The sequence below is a fragment of the Meriones unguiculatus genome, chromosome 3 (genome assembly GCF_030254825.1).
Source record: "Meriones unguiculatus strain TT.TT164.6M chromosome 3, Bangor_MerUng_6.1, whole genome shotgun sequence".
In the NCBI taxonomy this organism is placed as follows: domain Eukaryota; kingdom Metazoa; phylum Chordata; class Mammalia; order Rodentia; family Muridae; genus Meriones; species Meriones unguiculatus.
Window position 1 is genome coordinate 104,965,705 of NC_083351.1, and position 19,319 is coordinate 104,985,023.

At 39.3% G+C, this 19,319-nt stretch overlaps 1 protein-coding gene across 2 annotated transcripts in view; it reads right to left on the reverse strand.

Annotated features, from left to right (window-relative positions):
- Marchf11 (membrane associated ring-CH-type finger 11) overlaps positions 1 to 19,319 on the reverse strand; it is a 107,936-nt gene that overhangs the window by 86,638 nt on the left and 1,979 nt on the right. For both annotated transcript variants that reach the window (XM_060380412.1, XM_060380411.1), the window contains exon 2: positions 19,102 to 19,257. In XM_060380412.1, coding sequence (XP_060236395.1) covers positions 19,102 to 19,257 — 156 coding nt within the window. The remainder of the gene's footprint in view (positions 1 to 19,101; positions 19,258 to 19,319) is intronic.

Here is a 19,319-nt window from a genome sequence, read left to right on the forward strand (position 1 = left end):
TGATACAACACATTGCCATAATAAAGAATAAAAATGTGATTATCTTAGTAGATGCAGAAGAACTTGATGAAACTCAGTGTGTTTCTACACTGAGAAGTTAGAAGGTAAGCATAAAAAAAGCAACCTTAGTACCATAGAGGGTAAATATCGCTGTCTCATAGGCAGCAGCAGAGTCAACAGTCTGAAGAGTTTCTTCATTCTTTGACAGTTCCAAACACGTATATGAAGAATTGCAGTCATTTTCACTCTCACCAGCCTTTCTGATCTTATCCTCCCTTGATAACACTCTTCTCAACAAGCCCCCTCTTCTGCTTTCTAGTCTTCTTTGTGTGTGGAATGAGTTGCTTACATAAGCATTGGTTTGTTTGAGGGTGACCTTAAAAGCATAGGCAACAAAAATACAGAGATAAATAATAACTGCAATGAAATTTCAAAAGTTCTACGTAGCAAACAAAACTGCCATCAGGAAAATGAGACAACCTACAGAATGAGAGAAACATCTGCAATCCATGCATTCAAACAAAGCCGATAGAAAGGAAATGAAACCTGCTTTTAGAAGACCCAAATGAACATTTCTGAAATGGCCAAAAAAAAAAACAAAAACAAAAACAAAAAAAACATGTTTCAAAAAGTTCAACATTTCTTTTTTAAATAATTTATTTAATTTTATTTTATGTGCATTGATGTGAGGGTATCAGACCTCTTGGAACTGGAGTTAGAATTGTGAGGTGTTATGTGTGTGCTGGGAATCAAACCCGGGTCCTTTGGAAGAGCAGACAATGCTCTTAACCACTGAGCTATCTCTTCAGCCCCAGTGTTCAACATTTCCAGTCATCAAGAAAATATAAAGAAAACACAGTTAGTTACTACTTAATACCTGTTAGAATGTTTATTATCAAAAGGCTAAAGAGCAAGAATAGAGAGGAAAGGCAAGTCTGCACGGTGTTTGAGAATGTAAACTTGTACAGGTGTAGAAATCCATGAGGGCTGCTCCAGAAGTAATTCTCAGAATTACCATATGGCCCAAGAATCCTAACACTGTGTATACTCCAAAAGAAATGAACTACATACATGCAAGGGCCACTTGTGCCACATACAACAGCTATTCGCACCATAATAGTCTATTGCGACATTATTCATGGCAACAAAATATGGAATCATCCTGTGTCTGTCCATCTATTATGGATGAAAGAGAAAATGGGGCATCTACACGTAATGACTAGAAGAATGTAATGAAAAGAATCCAGCCTCTGTGCCAGCCTCATCCCACAGATACTACCAGACACTATATTAGATGCTATCTGTCAGTCCTGAGCTAGCACACCTGCCTCTGCCGCACTCACCTGGGAGGTGGATCCACATCAAGAGTGCCACATCTGTTCCCCTTCTGCTTGGGGCTTACTGAGTCTGGGCTCAGCTCTTGATGTAAGCCTCACCTCTCAAAATGTATTTAAAAAGGTATAAAAAGAAGTTTCCTCATCTGCTGCATGATGTTGGGGCCTGGAATCTCCCATCAGGTCACTGCCTCTGTCTGTCCACAGCAATTGTAGTACTTATAATAAACTCTTCAGTCTCCAGTAGTATACCCCAGTTTCCTTTTGAATCATTTACCTGCTTCCAAAATCTAACAATGACATACTATTCAGTTGTGCACAAGAAATACTTTTATAATAACATAGATGAACCAACAAAACATTATATTAAGTGAAATAAGCCACACACACACACACACACACAGAGAGAGAGAGAGAGAGAGAGAGAGAGAGAGAAGGAGAGAGAGATGACAAATAGTATATGATCTCTCCTTTATGTGAAATCTGAAGACAAAGGACTCAGGAGCAAAAAATAGAGCATAGTCACCATAGGCCAAGAGAGATGGCCACAGGATTTGATTTTCAACCAGGAAGGATCAAAATTCAAGAGACCCATGGGAACTATAGCCAGGACTGTAGTGATGTATTCTTGAAATAGCTAAGTAGTAGATTTTAAAGATTCTTACAACAAATACTAAATAAGTAGCTATATGCATATATATATGTCAGTTAGCTTGTGTTAGCCTCCTTGCAATTTTATATACATGTAAACAATGTGCTTTACAAGGTAAACATATGTAATCTTTATCTGCCAGTGTTAAGTAGTTAATTTTAGATGAATAAACCAAATGCATTGACAAATGCTCCCCGTAGTGTTGAAATCCAGCGGTCTATCTTGAAAAAGCTACATAAATTGGTGAAAAGGGTATACTGAATGTTGTGAACCCACTATCATTGCACAAAAGCTTGCTTGCCTACACTCAGCAGCACCTGCTCAGCTTCCCCCTACAAGCCTGAAAACCGGAGTTGAAACGGATTTCCCTGACAGGGAGCATTCCTGCCACCGCCTGCCATGCTTCCTGCCACGTGAGTTAGTAAGGTAGGGACAGGTACAAAACAAGATCCTTAGAACACCACTGATGATAAGTCATATTCTTGGTGCCTCAACCGAGAGCAATTTTGGCTTCATTAATATGGAAAGGGAATTTATATGTGTTTCCAGACAAACTGTTTTTGCCAAAATCAACTATTGAGGTTGTTAAAATACATTGAACTCTAGAGTTAAGTTTTATTTCCCACCTAGGAAAATAAAATTATTCATGTCTCTCCCTTTTTTTCTTTGATTTTTTTGTTATTTCTGGACACAAAACTAGGGACTAACAACTACAGAAGAAATAGTCTTCTTCACACATCCTCTCACGATGAAAGAGCCTTGAGGATGGTCGGAGCCTCGGTGGTTAGAGCTTAATTAATGTTCAGCTGCCTGTTCACTGAGAACTAAAGCTGCCTGGAAGACAGTCTCCCTCAAGCATGATGGCTTGCCATTAGTAAAATAATCAGTGCTAATGAAAAACCTCATTTTCAAATACACTTCATAAGCTTTACATCATGAAAATGGTGTCTCATCTAATCCTCTTGAGAAATGGACCCTAAAGCAAAGTAAAATGTTTTCTTTGAAAATGTAAAAACAGAAGCTAATATGTGATCAGTTTCTCTTTTAAATAATAAAGTTTATCCAATTGTCGGCCAGTAATTTCTTCTGTACATGTGAAACTACATAATTATGCTACTTTAAAGAATTTGTGCCTTGTTCCCCAAAGTGTTTGCTTTTCAATATATCACACATAGTCTGATACCACTAGGTGTTATAATTGTCTTCTCTTTAAACATACCACACCCAAAAATACAATGAGGAATCATAATTGAATGCTCTCCTTAAAATGAATGCAAATTAATTTCCTCTGCTTGAGTTTACATGCCTTCTAAACATAAACTGCTTTAAAATTTATTCCCAAAATGCCCAAAGTTTAACCCAAAAGCAAGCATATGTGTGTGTATAATACACACACACACACACACACACACACACACATGTTTTGATAAAAAAAAAAAACCAAAGGCCTAGCTAAATAGAAAAGTTTTATTCACACTGATTAGGTTAGCCATGATAGACAATACCTATTTTTGTCATTATTTTTTAAGATTTTTAAATAAATGCCTATTTTAACATGAAAAACTTAGATGAATTTATTTTGGTCATGTTTAAGTTTATGAAACATGAAAAAAATTCAGAGATATCTCTAACACAGAGATCTCTAATTCAACAGAATTCCAAGAACAACATGACTGTGGGTCCTGGAAGACACTAGAGGGCAGAGTTGCACAGGGATGCTCTCTGCCACAAAACTGGAAAGGGATGGAGGGGGCAGAGAAGTGTCTTGTTCTATAGACTCCTGGAGACCCACTCATTTACTCAGAGAGGATTCTCAACTTTTAAAAGGTGACCTAAACTTTTCAAGTGTGAAACCAAATACTAAAATACAAGAAACCTAGAGAAGGGCTTGCGGAGAATAATTTCCTATGACTGATCATTCTTCCTTCTTGCCTTCATTACCAGGAGCATCTCATTCCCTAAGTCATGACTGCTGCTTTTCTTCTCAATAAAAGACTCTTAACAGCGAAGGCATACCTATACTCTAAAAATTGAAGGTATTGAGTTACTAATGACTTGTTCCAACAAATTTGGGCAAGCAAGTAACCCATTCATGTTAGTCAAGTACTGTGAGATCTAACAAAAAATCTCCACGCTATTAAAAGTTTTCTGAAGAAGGAATCCTCATCCTTCAGAACATTTTATAGGCACATTTCCTATCAATGACAGAGATGCAAAAACAATATGGCCTGTCCAGCATCCCACTGCACTGATAAATGGAACCCATTTATTTCCAAATGGGTTTGGAAGTCCAAATATCAATTTGCACAGCTCCAGAAGAAAAAGAAAAAGTCATTTCCAACTCTTTAAGTCATTGCATGTCTTTCACAGTGGCCAAGTCATTGAAGACACTTCAATATATCTCAATTATATTAAGTTGAACATCAGAGCATCAAACGTTCATTCTCCAAGCAGCCAAGTGTCCAGGCGACATTGGATGGGATGACTGAACTTTTCTCTCAAGCCATTCATCTTAAGAACTGTGTTTTCAGTGGAAAAACAAATTGCATTTCTCTAGAAAGGAAATAATTTTAAAGTTGGTTTTTACCTGACTTGTTATCACTATCTTATAAAATCAGCATTGAAAGTAATTTCAAAATATACCATAATTAACCATCTATAAGTGTTCAGTTTGATCTGGTCAACCCAGCAGCATTAAGGAATTGACAAGCATGATATCGCTGTCTGCCACATAGTTTTCCAGGTGCCTGAGCTTACACTGGTCTGCAAATTCCCAAAGCCCATCTTCTTTCAAAGCTTTACAATACTCCTCATATGACCTCAACCCCCGTAAAAGATACATGGCAGATTTTAAACGGGTATAACATAGGTCTCAAAGGCTAGTTGTGTCAACCTGATTTGCTTTTCTGTATAGTCTGGAGTTAAAGAGAATATCAGCTATTTGAAAATAGTAAAAAATATTGTGTACATATTTACTAGTGAAAAGTTAATCCTAAAATCCTAATTCCACATGCCAGGTCCTGGGTGGGAAGAAGAGAAACTAAAAGAAATAAACCCAGATAGTTCCCTCACAAATTGTAGATGAAGACAACTGTATGAATGTATAAGTTAACACATATTCACAGAAAGTCCATTAGGTATTTATGAAAACATAATCCAGCACTTAGGAATCCTGAGTGTTGCCATTGCATAGTCACAGCAACTGATAAATCAACCCCCACCAGGATGGACCTACTGGCTAGTCTCCATACTCGATAACACACTGTCTCTTCCTGATCTCCACTTTCTATTCGGGGCGCCAACCTTGGTTCAGTATTACATTTTGTCATCATACCCTTTTGTTTCTTCTTGTCTCAGATGCTCCTCGTTCTTTTTTTTCTTTTTTCAGCTTTTAAGGCCGTTTAAGAGCTTGGTATGCCTCTCCCGTATCTATTTGTCTAGTGATTTATATATATTTGTATAACTGCACCAAGGTGTGGGTTTGAGATGAAACAGTTTCATCACATCAGGTCAGGGGTACATGTTATCAACATGACCTGTCACTGAGGATGCTATCATTCCCAGACGGTGTTAACCTTTAGCCTGTGACTAAAGCAACGTTTGCTCAACATTGCAAACATAAACCCATTTCTTTCCCCTCTTTCTAACATCCCATCACTCTATTCTTTGAAAACAAATCAATGAATATAATCCACACTCAAAGGGTAGAAGGGATGGAGTTATGCTTCTGAAGGAGGGAAATCGCATAAGTTTTTTGAAGTATTCTTGGTGAGACAGTTACCGATTCTTTCACATTTGTTTGCTTTTGTTTATTCATTTATTTTTGTCAGTGTCCACTCTACTCAATTAATCCGTTGTCATTTTAACAAACTCAGAAATCATGTGGGGCAGCTGTCAGGGTTCTCCAAAGAACCAATACCAACAAGGTGTATTTGTGTGTACATGTGTGTGTCTGTGTGTCTCTGTGTGTCTGTTTCTGTGTGTGTATGTGTCTGCGTCTATGTATGTGTCTGTTTATACCTAATTGTGTCTATTTTGTGTGTTTGTGTATCTGTGTGTGTGCCTGTGTCTATGTGTATGTACATGTCTGTGTCTCTCTCTGTCTGTGTGTGTGTCTCTGTGTTTTTGTGTGTATATGTGTATGTGTCTCTGTGTGTATCTGTATCTCTGTATCAGTGTGTATGTGTCTATGTCTATGTGTGTATGTCCATTTATGTTTGTCTATGTCTGTGTATCTGTCTGTATGTCTGTGTGCATGTGTCTCTTGCTCTTTCTCTGTGTACATGTGTCTGTCTCTCTGTATCAGTGTGTGTTTGTGTGTGTGTCTCTGTCTATGTGTGTGTGTGTGTCTGGGTCTGCCTGTGTCTGCATGCATCTCTCTCTCATTCTGTATGTGTCTCTTTATCAGTGTGTACGTGTGTGTGTCTGTTTATGCCTGTCTGTCTCTATTTGTGTGTGTGTGTGTGTGTGTGTGTGTGTATGTGTATGTACATGTGTATGTTGAGAGACTCATAGCCAGGATCTAGTTCATATGACTGATGAGTCCTAAGATGGTTAATCACTGAGCTAGAGACTAATCCAAGCAGACATTGCGATAGGTGGAACCAGGAAACCGAGGAACCAGGAGTGCCAACAGAATGGCCTAGAAAGTCAACTAATCTGAAGGACAGTAAGAACAAGATCCAGGAGGAGCTGGCACTTCTGTGCACATGCCGTGGCAAGAACAAACTCATTCTCCAACTTAGAAACAGATAGTTGGAATTCACTCTCCTTACAAAGGAAAGTCAGCCATTTTTTTTTCTCTGCTTGGGATTCCAATTTATTAGACAGGTCCAACCAGATTGGACAGAGAGCCATTCTGCTTTACTCCACTTACAGATTCAAATGTCAGTCTCTCCAGGAACATTCTCACAGACACACCCAGAGTAACGACTAAGAATTTATCTGGTGCACCTGAACATAAAATTAGCCATGAAACTCAATTTATTTCCCACAGAATTATCAACACAAGATATAAGTAGCAAGGCCTTATAGCTATTTGCTGTCAGTTCTAGAATCAGAGGTCATACTTATTTAACTAACACTGTCCTGGGCTTAGGACAGTGCTAATAATGAAGCAGTAAATATTAAATAAAAAAATAATCAATCACAAAGTATTGATTATACAGTTCATAGTAGAAAATAACAATATTCTGTGGTTACCTCTGGGACATGAGTAAAATCGGCTTCCAGGCTCTTGTGTATCCATTGCTTGTCTTGCTACTGTGACAAATTACCTGACAAAAGCAACTTGAGGAAGAAAGGGTTTGTGTTGACTCACAACATGAGTATAATGTCTTAGCTTCTCCCCCTGTAGCTGTGATAAAATACTCTGAAAAAAGCAATTTTTAAAAAGGGAGGTTGATTCTAGCTCACAGTTTGGGGGGTACAGTCAATCACGTTAGGAAGCCCAAGGCAGCCAGCGCTCCAAAAGTCAGGACACATCCTACCAATAGTTGAAAAACAGCATGATGAATACATGCAAGCTACTGCTCAGCTTGCTTTCTTCTCCACCTTACAGAACCCAGCCTCCTGTGACCTTCTACAATTAGGACAGGCCTTTGAGCATCAATTAACTTAAGACAGGCACCCTCCAGGCATGCCCAGAGGTCTGTCTCCCAGGTAATTCTAGATTTCATCATGTTGACAATTAATAATAACCAAAACAGGTACCGTCTGTCTGGTAGGCTACCCACAGTGGCAGGAGCTTGATGCAGCTGAGCACAGTGAGTCATTATTCAGAAAGCAGAAAAGGATGACTGTTATTCCTCAGCTCATTTTCTCTACTTTATGAGGTCTAGGACCACCATTCACATTTAAGATGGATCTAAAAAATCATTTAATGTCACAGGCATGGTCAGAGTCTGACTTAATCACAATAGTCCCTCTCGGGCATTCCCAGATGTTTGTCTCTTACTTTACTCCAAGTCCTGTTCAATGGACATTATTAACCATCACAACTCCACTCCTTAACAACTTGACATTCAAACACGTCACTTTCAAGGCATAACTTTCTGCCACCTGTCCCCATAGGCCCATGGCATTCTTGTAAGGCAAATTGTAATTAATACAACTACAAGAGTCTTCACAGTCTTTAACACTTGCAACACTGTTTAGATCAAAGGACACGTCTCATATATGAGACTGAAAATAATATCTTAACTGTGAGTTCTTACACAGTCAAGAACAAAATTTATCCTTCAATTTGCAATGGCACAGAATTAACAACTGCATTCCAAAAGGGAAGAATGGGGGCAAAGCAAGGATCAAACCAAATCAAGAACAGATACCATAGCTACCTGTCCAACATTGTGAGCTTCTGATGAAACCATCTGGGCTTTACAGGGGTTGAGTATCCCCCACCTGTCAACGTGTTACTTGCAGCACACATAGACTCTTAAGCATCCCTACTCTGAGCCTGTTACTTTCTTTAGAGGGGAAGTCCCATGGTCCCATGGTTCTGGCATCTTCCACATCTCATCTTCAATTTTTCAGCTTTTCACAGACATTCCAGCATTTAACTTAATCTGGATAGTCCCTCACAGTCATGTAGGCTTGTCTCCTACTTCATTCCAGATTCTGTCAAATCGACACTATTAATCCTCACACATCCATGCCCAAACTATTTCCAACCTCTGTCACATTAATAATTTGTATCATTCATGGCCACTTGATGGTGAAAGTTCCATACAGGACACTTGAGAACTGTCTTGTGATTTTCTCCCCGAACCTTATAAGAACAGAACTCAATCATGTTCCAAATAAGGTGGCATCATTCTTTTCTAAGTATCTTTGTCTGTCATGGACATGACCTTCAGCCTTACCAACAGCAGGTCAGAAGAAGAGAGTTATGGAAGAAAGGGGGAGTACTCACGCATCCCTGACAATCACTCAGAAATTTTCAATACCAATGTGTTTTTCACTCCACAGCCAGAGAACCACATAGCGCAAAGCTACCCAAGAAATTTCAGACAATTGCCTTGCAATACTGTTAGCTAGCCTAGCATCTGATGTGTTTTTGTTTTTACTTCTTTAAGCTGCTCAAGTTGTCTAGATCTAGAGTGGAATCCACGGAAGCTACTGCACTATTCCTGAAAGGCTGTTATGAAAGACAAAGAAAGATGCTGTGGCAGGAGGCTTGAAAGGTACTGTGCAATCAAAATTTGATTCAACCTCTAGGTCTGACACTGGGTGTTCTTGGTCCTAGGAAACACTATATAGGCAAAGGTCACCATCTTTCTTCATTGTGCCCTTCTCTCCAATAAATTAAATATTCACTAAAATGTTTCCACCTATTTTTCTCCATATTAAAAAAAATGATGGTAAGATAATGCTCAGAAAATCAGGAAAGAGATGGGCCAAGGAAAAAAACAAATACTGACTAAAAGAGACTCTGTCTTCTTTTGTACCCATCTAACAAGTTTTCACACAGTTAATTAAAAAAACTAATAGGTCATTTAATGTATATTTATGTAAAATATGCAAACGTAACATGCAGAAGTTTAATACAGGAGCTTTTGAAATCTTTTTCACAAAAAGTATAAAGTCCCTTGATATTTGTAGAAGATACTACTACTTCCTAAAATCTTTTTTAACAGGTCCAAAAAAATGCACTGAGCCTGTGTAAGTATCTTGAAATAGTTCCCTATTCATCTAAACTATTTTGTAGCTCGGTGTCATGATGCTAACTGAGAAGGAGGATGCCATTTGGCACAAATGCAAGACCATATATAGCAAAGAAGTACCCAGGGAGCTCCGGCAATAACAGCTAGACACTTGAGGAGTCCACACCCCTCTATCTTGTGCCCAAATTATGCTCTTGGCCACTTGTACATAATTAGCTGGCTAAAAAGAGAAGCAAGACAAAAGGCACATTAAGGAAAGAACTTCCATTATTCCAATTGGGACACTACCCCTGTGTCATCAATCAAAATGAACTAACTTGAGGAGATAAAAATGGAAACAGAGTAAGTTATTAGATAGAAGTTTGCACAGCATGACAAACCTAAGGGATGGATGGAGCAGAAAATATCTCTTTAATAATTCCCTGTATTGCCCTCGCCTGTAGTTTGTGCTTCTGTTTCCTTTATTTCCTCCCATAAAACAGCTTACAGTCCACCTTCACTGATATCAAACTTCATTTGCATAAATCACATGGAACAGCTGTTGAATTATGAGTTGTTCTCACTGGGGACATGCTGTCAAATATCCAAGGATACAGAAAGTACAAACCACAATACAGTTGTTCTCAGCAGAGTCCTCTGAGCTGGCCATGCATTCACTCGTAATTGTAGTGATTATCTGCTCATCAGGCCATTCTCTGCCATCCTGAATGGTCTGATGCACTCCCGGTTTGTCCTCCGAGTCATCCTTTCTATGCTCAGAAGGTCCAAGAATAGAAGGAAGCTCAGTTTCCTTTGTTCTGATCACTTTAGTCAGAGCACAGCAAAGCCAGAGGCAAGGTAAAGCAGGAAACGACCAAGGAGGAAATAGTCTGCTCTTTGCTGTATCTCCCTGTGCAGGAAGTGTACCCACCAGTCTAAAATCATCATCTTTGAAGTTATATTACAATGGTACAAACCATGCATCAAAGACTACAGCCTTGTTTTCAGTCAGGTGGCAGATTTCACAGCAAAAATTTATAACCAGTAGACTTTCTCAGCAGCTCATCTACAGCTATCAACATGTAGTGAAATTTCCAACGAATTATTCAAACTCCCTGAGCAAATGTTATGTGAAACCCTTCAACCAGTGATAATCTCAAGAAAGTGAGTGTGTTATACATAGCAATTCCATATTTATTAAGGCTTTTTCCATGACATTTTAAGATTTTTTTAAAGAGTGGATATATCTCACTGTAAGCTTGCCTGCCCCTTTTCCTTCTTTCTTAATCTAGGTTATAAAAACTGATCTCTTTATTACTTTTGAGGCTTTTTGTTGTGGTCTGGAAAACTGAAAACATTTGCCCAGGCATATTTTGACTCTCACTGCTAGTAGATCTAAGAAGAAAATGAAAAAAAAAAAAAGAACAGCAATCAAGCAGAAAACCAGTACTTGGGTAATGAAAACAACATTAATTCCTTAAGGCAGAGTTTCCCTGCAGAAGTAACAGAACTTCCACGATTCTAGAGCTAAAACACTCACTCATACATTCACTCATTCACTCTGTCTTATCACCAATGTTCACTGAATGCTCACAAAGTGACCAAAAAAGAGACTCAAGCCAAAGACTAGGTGAAGCACAGGGAGCCTTGTGGAAGGGTTGGGGGAAGGATAGAAGGACTCAGAGGGGACAAGAACTTCACTAGAAGACCAACAAAGCCAACTAACATGGATTCAAGAGGGCCGTGGAGACAGAAGCACCAACTGAGGACCATGAATGCACTGGATCTAGGCCTCCTACACACATATACCTGACAACTTTGTCTTCCTGTGGGTTCCCTAGTAAGGGGAGGGGGGAATGTTTCTGACATGGACTCTGCTGCATGGTTTTCGATCACTTCCCCCTGGTGGGGCTGCCTTGCCAAGCCACAGGAGGAGAGGATGTGCTCAGTCCTGAAATTTAATCTCCGACAATATTGTGCTGCATTCTTTGTTCTAAAGCTTGTTCCACCCATTCTATTCATGACCCATTAAGACTCCAGGTCTAGAGATCCTAAGAACACTGGAGGAATTCAGTGTTGGGACGTGCAGAAGGAACTATAGACACCTGGTGAGTGACAGACACTGCAAGAATCTGCATGAGGATGGGCCCACTAGCACATTTCACATGCGTGCCAAGACTCGCAGAGAAGAGAGGACAGCCTGCTCCAGGGCTTCTGGGGCCCTGCCTTCCAGCAGACGAGACGGAAACCGTCCCTGTGACCTGAGTCAACTAAGAGCCTGGAGAGAACAATGGTTTGAATGTTTAGTGACTGACAATAGTAATATTTAATAATTTTATGAAGCTAAACTGCCACTGTCTTCTAAACTATGTAAGTTCATTACAACTTCACTTAAAGTTGCAAACATTAAGACATTAAGACTTAAAACACTTTGCCCATGTGATTCACTATGAGACCCTCAAGTCTACATCAGCCTTCTATTTGTCTGGGATGGACCCAACTCTGTAACCGCTTTTTGTGTATGCTGAATGTCTTTACATTTTTTTAATGACTGGGGAAATGCTAAGGAATACCATTCTTTGAAATGTTAAAATGAAGTGAAATTCAAACTTCAACATTGCTAAATGAAACTTCCCTGGAATACAGTCATTGTCTATTCATCTGTATGGTAATGGTGACAGCAGTTTCTGAGCTTGGACAGTAGTCACAATGGCCCTTGGAGCTTCATGAACTTTCTATTCTGCCCTTCTGATTTAAATAACCAGATATCAAATGGAGAAATGTTGTAATAATGTTTGTAGTCCTTTTCTTGAATAGTCTTTGCCACCCTAACTTGTTTTAAGGGATAGATCCATCCACACCTGTACAGTAAATCCTTTCTTCTGGAGGCAGCTAGGTGACCAGTCATATTCAGCAAAGAAAGAAATAGTATCAAAACAGATGGAAGACACACTTAAAAACTTCCTTAAAATATGGAAAAGCAGGTGTGTATAAAGGAAAAATTTCTGGAAGTTCTCATCTACATGGTCTACATTGCCTCCCAGGCTCAGCATGAATGGAATTTTGAAAACACAGGGACACATGAAACTCCAAATGCTCCCTACGTCCCTCCCATTTCTCCTGTCCCAGAGTCATCTGGCTTTGGGATTGGAGAATCAACAGCAGACAGTGCTGTATAGTAAACATGATGACTACAGTAGTACGCAAACTCATCTACATATTTCATTCAACAGAGAATCATGTCTTGTCTAGTGAGTAAAATGCAGATTCACCCATCTGGAGAATGAGTAAGTAAATGAAACAAAACCATTATCTAAGGTAAAGAAACTTTCTTGTGGTGTGGTCATGATTTATCTTAGCTGCCTAGAAGTTATCCTATCATATACAACTGAAATATTATATTTGAACATCACCTTTTTGTTATTAGACATCATCATTGAAAGCTTTGCCTCAGCTCCTCATCTACTACTGAACTCAGTGAAGATGGAAACAAGAGCAAGATCTGGATAAAAAGGCAAAATGAGACAAGTTTGCACACGCATGGACATGCTGAAGTGAAGTCATCATGAACAACTGGGGATGTTTCCCAGGGAGGGCATACCAGGTTGACTGAGTTCATGCTCTTATGTGTTCTCAATAACTCTTCAAAATCTCAGTGACAATTCATCAGCTTCTCCTGGTGCATTATACTATGAGGTTTTGTGAAGGTGAAAATATCTCCTCCATATCCCATTTAAGAAAGTAATGAGTTCTAGACTCATTACGGAAAAATAATTTTATGTTCCTGACCTTTTGTGGGAGACTTTCCGATTATTCTAACTGCTCTGAGAAGACCTGTGGCCCGAGTACATTACAAGAATTTAAAGGCAAAGCACCAAGAAAGATGGGTAAAAATGGCCAGGGCCCAGTCCCTTAAAAGGTGACTGTCTAATGTTCAAGCTCAGTTCTTCCCCAGGCCCACAAGGCAAGGTAGACAGTGCTGATACTTCCTCTGTCCTGGGTAATGGCAGGGAAGGAAGGTGAATTTGTAGGAGGGGTGTTGATTTGCTGTTTTGTGATGCCCTGCCACGCCACCTGTGTCATTACCCTCCAATCACATCTAAGCCAGGCTCCCTAACTTCTCACTGACTGTCACATGCACTGTACCCAAAGGCAGCCGTTCCAAACTACAAATGGCACTGGCTTTCTAACTTTGAATAGAACTATCCTATGAAATAACTACTTTTAAAATTCTCCAAATCTCAGATCTCTAAATACAAGAAGACTCAAGATAAATGTAACTTAGACTCACAAGGAGAGACAATTGGAATGTGACTATGTTTACAACACTGAGATCAATATATCTCCGTGCTTTCAAAAACATTAATTTATCAATAATGTATAATAATGGGTTCAGTTAAAAACTGGAATACATTTTGTCTTTAAAAAGCAAGAAGTAAAAATGTAGGTGAAGAACAATGTTAAAAAATTTAAAAAATATATGAAATTCACAATCACCAGGGTACAGGATCCAAAACAATCTAATACTCACAGAGGATGATGTGCATATGCAAAGGAACACTAGTCAGTCTTTAAAAAAGCAAAAGAAACAAAAAGAACCTCTGTCACTTGCCATAATATGAGTGAAGCTTAAGGGTATCATGTTAAGCGGAATAAGCTTGGGCTCAGGTAAGAACACCACGTGCTCACATGCATGTGGAATCCACAAGATATGGATTTGTTACATGAAGAGAGCAGAATGGCAGTTATCAGAAGATGGGCTGGGGCTGGAGTACGGAAAAGAGGAGACAGTGGTCCCTGGGTATAAAACTGCAGCTAGATGTAGGGAGTAAAACCTGGTAGTCAACAGCAATGTTCCGTTTATTTCAAAAGAGTTAAAACAACATGTTTTACATGATCCTACTACAAAAAAAATGTGAAATATGTGATGTGAATAGATAAGCTGGCTGTATCACTTCTCGGCCTTTAGGCAAAGATCAAGTGTAGATCAGCTAGCTATAATCATTCTACTGCATATCCATGCATTGAAACATCTTTTAATATGCACTGTAAGATTATACAAGTACTATTAATTAGTTAGAAATAAAACTTAAAGAATTCTATGGAAAGAGGCAGTAACCTCACTTTATAGTGGCATTACAGGGATGGTAACAAGAGGCATGTCTTATCAGAGGGGACCAAACCCCTATGTCTTAGCAGGTTTAACAAGTAACAATGATGAGAGACAAAGGGACAACAGAGCCATTCTAAGCACGCCATGTATATTTATAAAGCTCAAAATGACATATAGCATAGGTGCCATCATCATCATCTCCTTTTTAAAAATAAGTCATTGCTAGAGAGATGGTTCAGAGGCTAAAGGCACCTGATAGCAAGTCTGACAACCACGTATGATCTTTAAAAGTCGCGTGGCAGAAGGAGAGAACCAACTGCCACAAGTAGTCTGTCTTTCACCTCCACAAGAACGTCACGGCGTATGGTCATGTTCATGCACACGTGTGCACTCACACACACACAGTGAATATATGTTAAAAGCTACGAATTGACTCGTATGTACAATTACATTGGGATTTCTCCTGTACATATGTTTTACTATCTGGATTCACCGCAGTCTGAGTCTTACTTCAAGGTTACAGTGTCCCACGTGGCTCCTTACCTAGTAAACGTTATTCCCTCAAAGCTCTCCATCAGACAGCATTCACAAGCTACAACATTGCTTTATCAGTTTATAATGTCACCTACAACTGGAAGTAAATGTGAATTTATATGCTCATGCATCTCAATTTTTAGACATTATATGTGATTCAAAACAGAATTAGCTTTTACTCTTGAAATACCATTAACGTATCATTTTGGATGTATTAATAAATAGATTTGCCATGTAGAGAGGAAGGTAAATGCATTTTAGGTACCTCAGATGAATTAACTTTCACTGCTAATGATGCACCAATTAAGGTGTAATATATCTGCTCACTTTCTTCTAGGTTCTGCCACTGAGCATAACTGAAACAGGAGGGAAGTGGGAGAATTTGAATCTTGATGAGAGAAAAACAAGTAAAACCAAAATAGTAGGCACTCAGCCACATGTTTTACTCAAACGTGCATGTTTCCTGCCTCTCTGCTCCTTAGCCTTCACTGTCCCCATCTCTCAGTGAACAACAAAGAAAGCAAGATGGTAACAAAACCTTCCAGAAAGTAGTTAATGAAACGCCCCAAACACCAAGGGCAAGTCATGCGTCCATGAACTGATAGCCTCCTCAGCTCAGAGCTCCAAACAGGGAAGCTACAGCAATGCCTACTGGTCCACATAGACCCGATGAAGATCAGATAGAGATAGCAAGGTAGGAACCTGAGTCACACTGGACACTTTCTCCTGGGAAGAGTTGGGGGGGTCTCTCTTTAAAGACAAAGACAGGTCTGACTCCAGAAGTGAATTCAGTTTGCCTGTCTCTTGAATCCGAGTAAATTTAAATTTACTTCAAATAAGAGAAGACAGAAGATGTGAACCCATGTCACTTCCAAAGTTGAGTCTTCCTGGACTTGTAATGCCTACTTGCTTCCTCCCGAAGCCAGGCACCATAATGCTAGAAGCACAGGATGGGGAAGGAGAACTAAGGTACTAGTTAGCATCTCCAAACTGAGCCCCGAGGAACAGCCACCACCGAGAACAAGTCAAATGGGGAAGACCTCAAGGACACTGACATGACCAAACCTCTGGGTCACAGTTCCAGGCAGTGCTTTGGACAGAACAAAGCTTCCCCTCTGACCCCAGTCAATGCACAGACTCTCAGAAGGTGATATGCTCCAGTGACTGCTTAAATCGGTAAAAATGTAGGAAGTTTGTCATGCAGCAAGACTTTTGAAATTTTATTAGAGAGCTGGTTTAAAACCAAGTCTCACATAGGAAACCTCTTGAAAGACCTGAAACATCAAGATAGGCTAGCAGAAGACTGAGAAGAACATTCCAGCATGGTGGTTAAGAGCATGGGCCCTGAAGCCAGACTGACTGAGTTAAAATTCTGATATACCCCCCCAGGAGAGACTGGCTGTGTTCCCAGTTTCACATTGTGTAATACAGAGATAACAGTGTTGATTCAGTCTTTGTAACATATTGCTAATATGTTACAAAGACTGAATATTGGTATCTCGGTGTGTAAGGCATTTAGAACAGTGGCTGGCACAGACTGACTATTCAGTAAATGTGTTCAATAGTGTTTATTCTCTGTTCTGCTCTACTCCAGTGAACCATCTGTCTAGAGCTATGAGATGACCCTATTCTTATGGAAGAGAGCAACAGACAGGAAAAGAAAAGCCATGCACATGCTTCCTGTTTGATTCTGCCCAAGGAAGAGCTGGTTTTGTACCAGACCATAGGAACGTAGACAGGAGTGATGGCTGATAACTCCCATGGGCCTCACATTAAGAGTCAGAGTGAAAGCTCAGGTTGTGGGTCATCCATAACACAAATGACAAGCAGAGAACCAAGCTGTCTCTTCATCTGAACATTAAGAGCCCATTCTTTGGGACTTCATGACCAATTGCAGTTAGGTAAGGTTATCAAGCTTTGATGTGGAGTACAGCTCAGTGGTAGAGTATTTGCCCTGTATATGTGAGGGTCTAGGTTTGACCCCTAGCACCTTAAAATATAACTACCAACTTTTATATGTATTGAATGTAGCCTTGCAAAGTTCTTTCATGTCTGGCATGACCCAACCTACTAGCATAGCATTCATGAGCCTTGTTTCTAAATATTACTTTCCATCTCAGTGTAATAACCAGATAATGTATATATACATATATATGTATGTGTTCATATATATGTGATCTTAAATACATTAGTAATGTTGGGTTAATTTGGATGATTTTGATTTTTTTTGAGGGAATGGAGTTTGGAGACTTGCGTCTGTTAAAATGATTTTAATGAAGCTAAAGATATAAATTTCTTTTGCTCTAGGGTCACAGTTATTATAAGCAGTATTATTTGCTGTAGACATTCACCTCTATTCACTGTTAATAAAAAACCTGCTTCTGTTTACTGAAAAATTACTGTTCAAAAAGAATGACTATATAGTAACTCATTTAAAGTTTCTGAAATATCTAGCGTTCTGTGGTAGCTCCACACATCTTTCTCTGGAGGCTCACTACTGGAGCGACATTTGCCTTATTTCTCCTATGTCTTACCTCCCATGTATTCTGTTCATAAGAATATCAGAGATACAACAATGTCAACCATGCCATGGCTGACTTTGGACATGGTTCCAACTGTTTTTTTTAGGACAGCTTAAGTTGATCCATGAACTGAGACACATTCAGAAGTTCAGGAAAAGGTATCAGGCCTGTGACTGACTTCAGTGTGGCCATACCTCCCCTTTTCAAGTAATGTGTAAGCCTGAAGTGGAGAAAATTCCCTTTTTCATTTCATGATTGCCAGTCATGCCTTAAATGCAGTTCTCAGAGATGCAAATTAATTGCATGATAAATAAGATACCAATTAAATAGTGAGAAATTTAAATTATTAATGCAATAATAACTCACATTCTGGATCCCTTCAGAAACTACAGTGTTATGCATGTTATATAGCTCAATGTAATTTCAGTTTGGCCTTGGCCAAATCTAGTGGTAAGGGACACTAGTTCCACCTTGTTTCCCTTCTCAGCTTTTCCACTCCTCTTTCACAGCTGTTGTATCTCCTTGCCAGATCTCTGCTACACATTTCCCCACTTTCCCCTATCATCCTTAATAGTCTATAGTTTATACTCCCCTCAGCCTATAACCTATTGTGTGCGGGAGGGGGGTGGGGTCTCTGTGCACTTATGATTTTGCGCCACTGTGTGATTTTACAGCAAAGTTTGAAATGCTGTACAGTTTCAGCAGTGTTACTCAGATCAGCTACAGAGAGCATGCCTATGCATGCCATGTAACCAAATGCCACCAAGAATTAATGTGGACAAAATTGAACTGCAAGAAAAAAAAAAAAAAAAACTCTTACAGAAAGCTTGAGTAGAAGAATACTCAGAGTTGAGCTCACAGATTTGCTTGAAAATTTCTGCAATAGTAAACTGACCACTTTATTTGCATCTCTTTTCCGTAAACTGAGCTAAGCATGTTCTGAATGAATGAAAACTGTCTGCCAAATAAGCAATACAACATCTCTAATTAATAAAACAGACTCAACTGAATTCTGTGAAATTTTACCCACTTACCCTTTATGAAACAGAACTGGGAATAATTCAGTCAGTAAACAACAAATTTAAATAAAATGATTTGGTTAAAATGTCCTCTGAGTCTCTCAGATAGACTGTCAGCTTTCTCTACACACATCCTACAAAATCTAAACCTCTAAACCTCGGTCTTACTGCAAGTTTCATTAAATATTCTTAAGTAGCATTAAGGAGATCTTTTGAGAAAAAATGAAATTCAAGTTTATCCCTGTTAACAAAATTATTCCTGGAAGAGTAAGCATTGTGTCTACCTGGCAAGGTTGCTTCATTTTAATGGCTGTCACGTGGTATCTGTAACAGCACAGTTCACAGGTCCAAGAGCCCCTCTCACTGATCCACTTTAGAAGACACAGCTGATGTGTGTACCGAACAGACCCATCACATCGGCAAGGATTTAACAACTCGCCCTGAAAAGAAAACAGTTCACTGTGAATGTTTGTGAATGTTTCCACCTCTACTTAAAAATCTT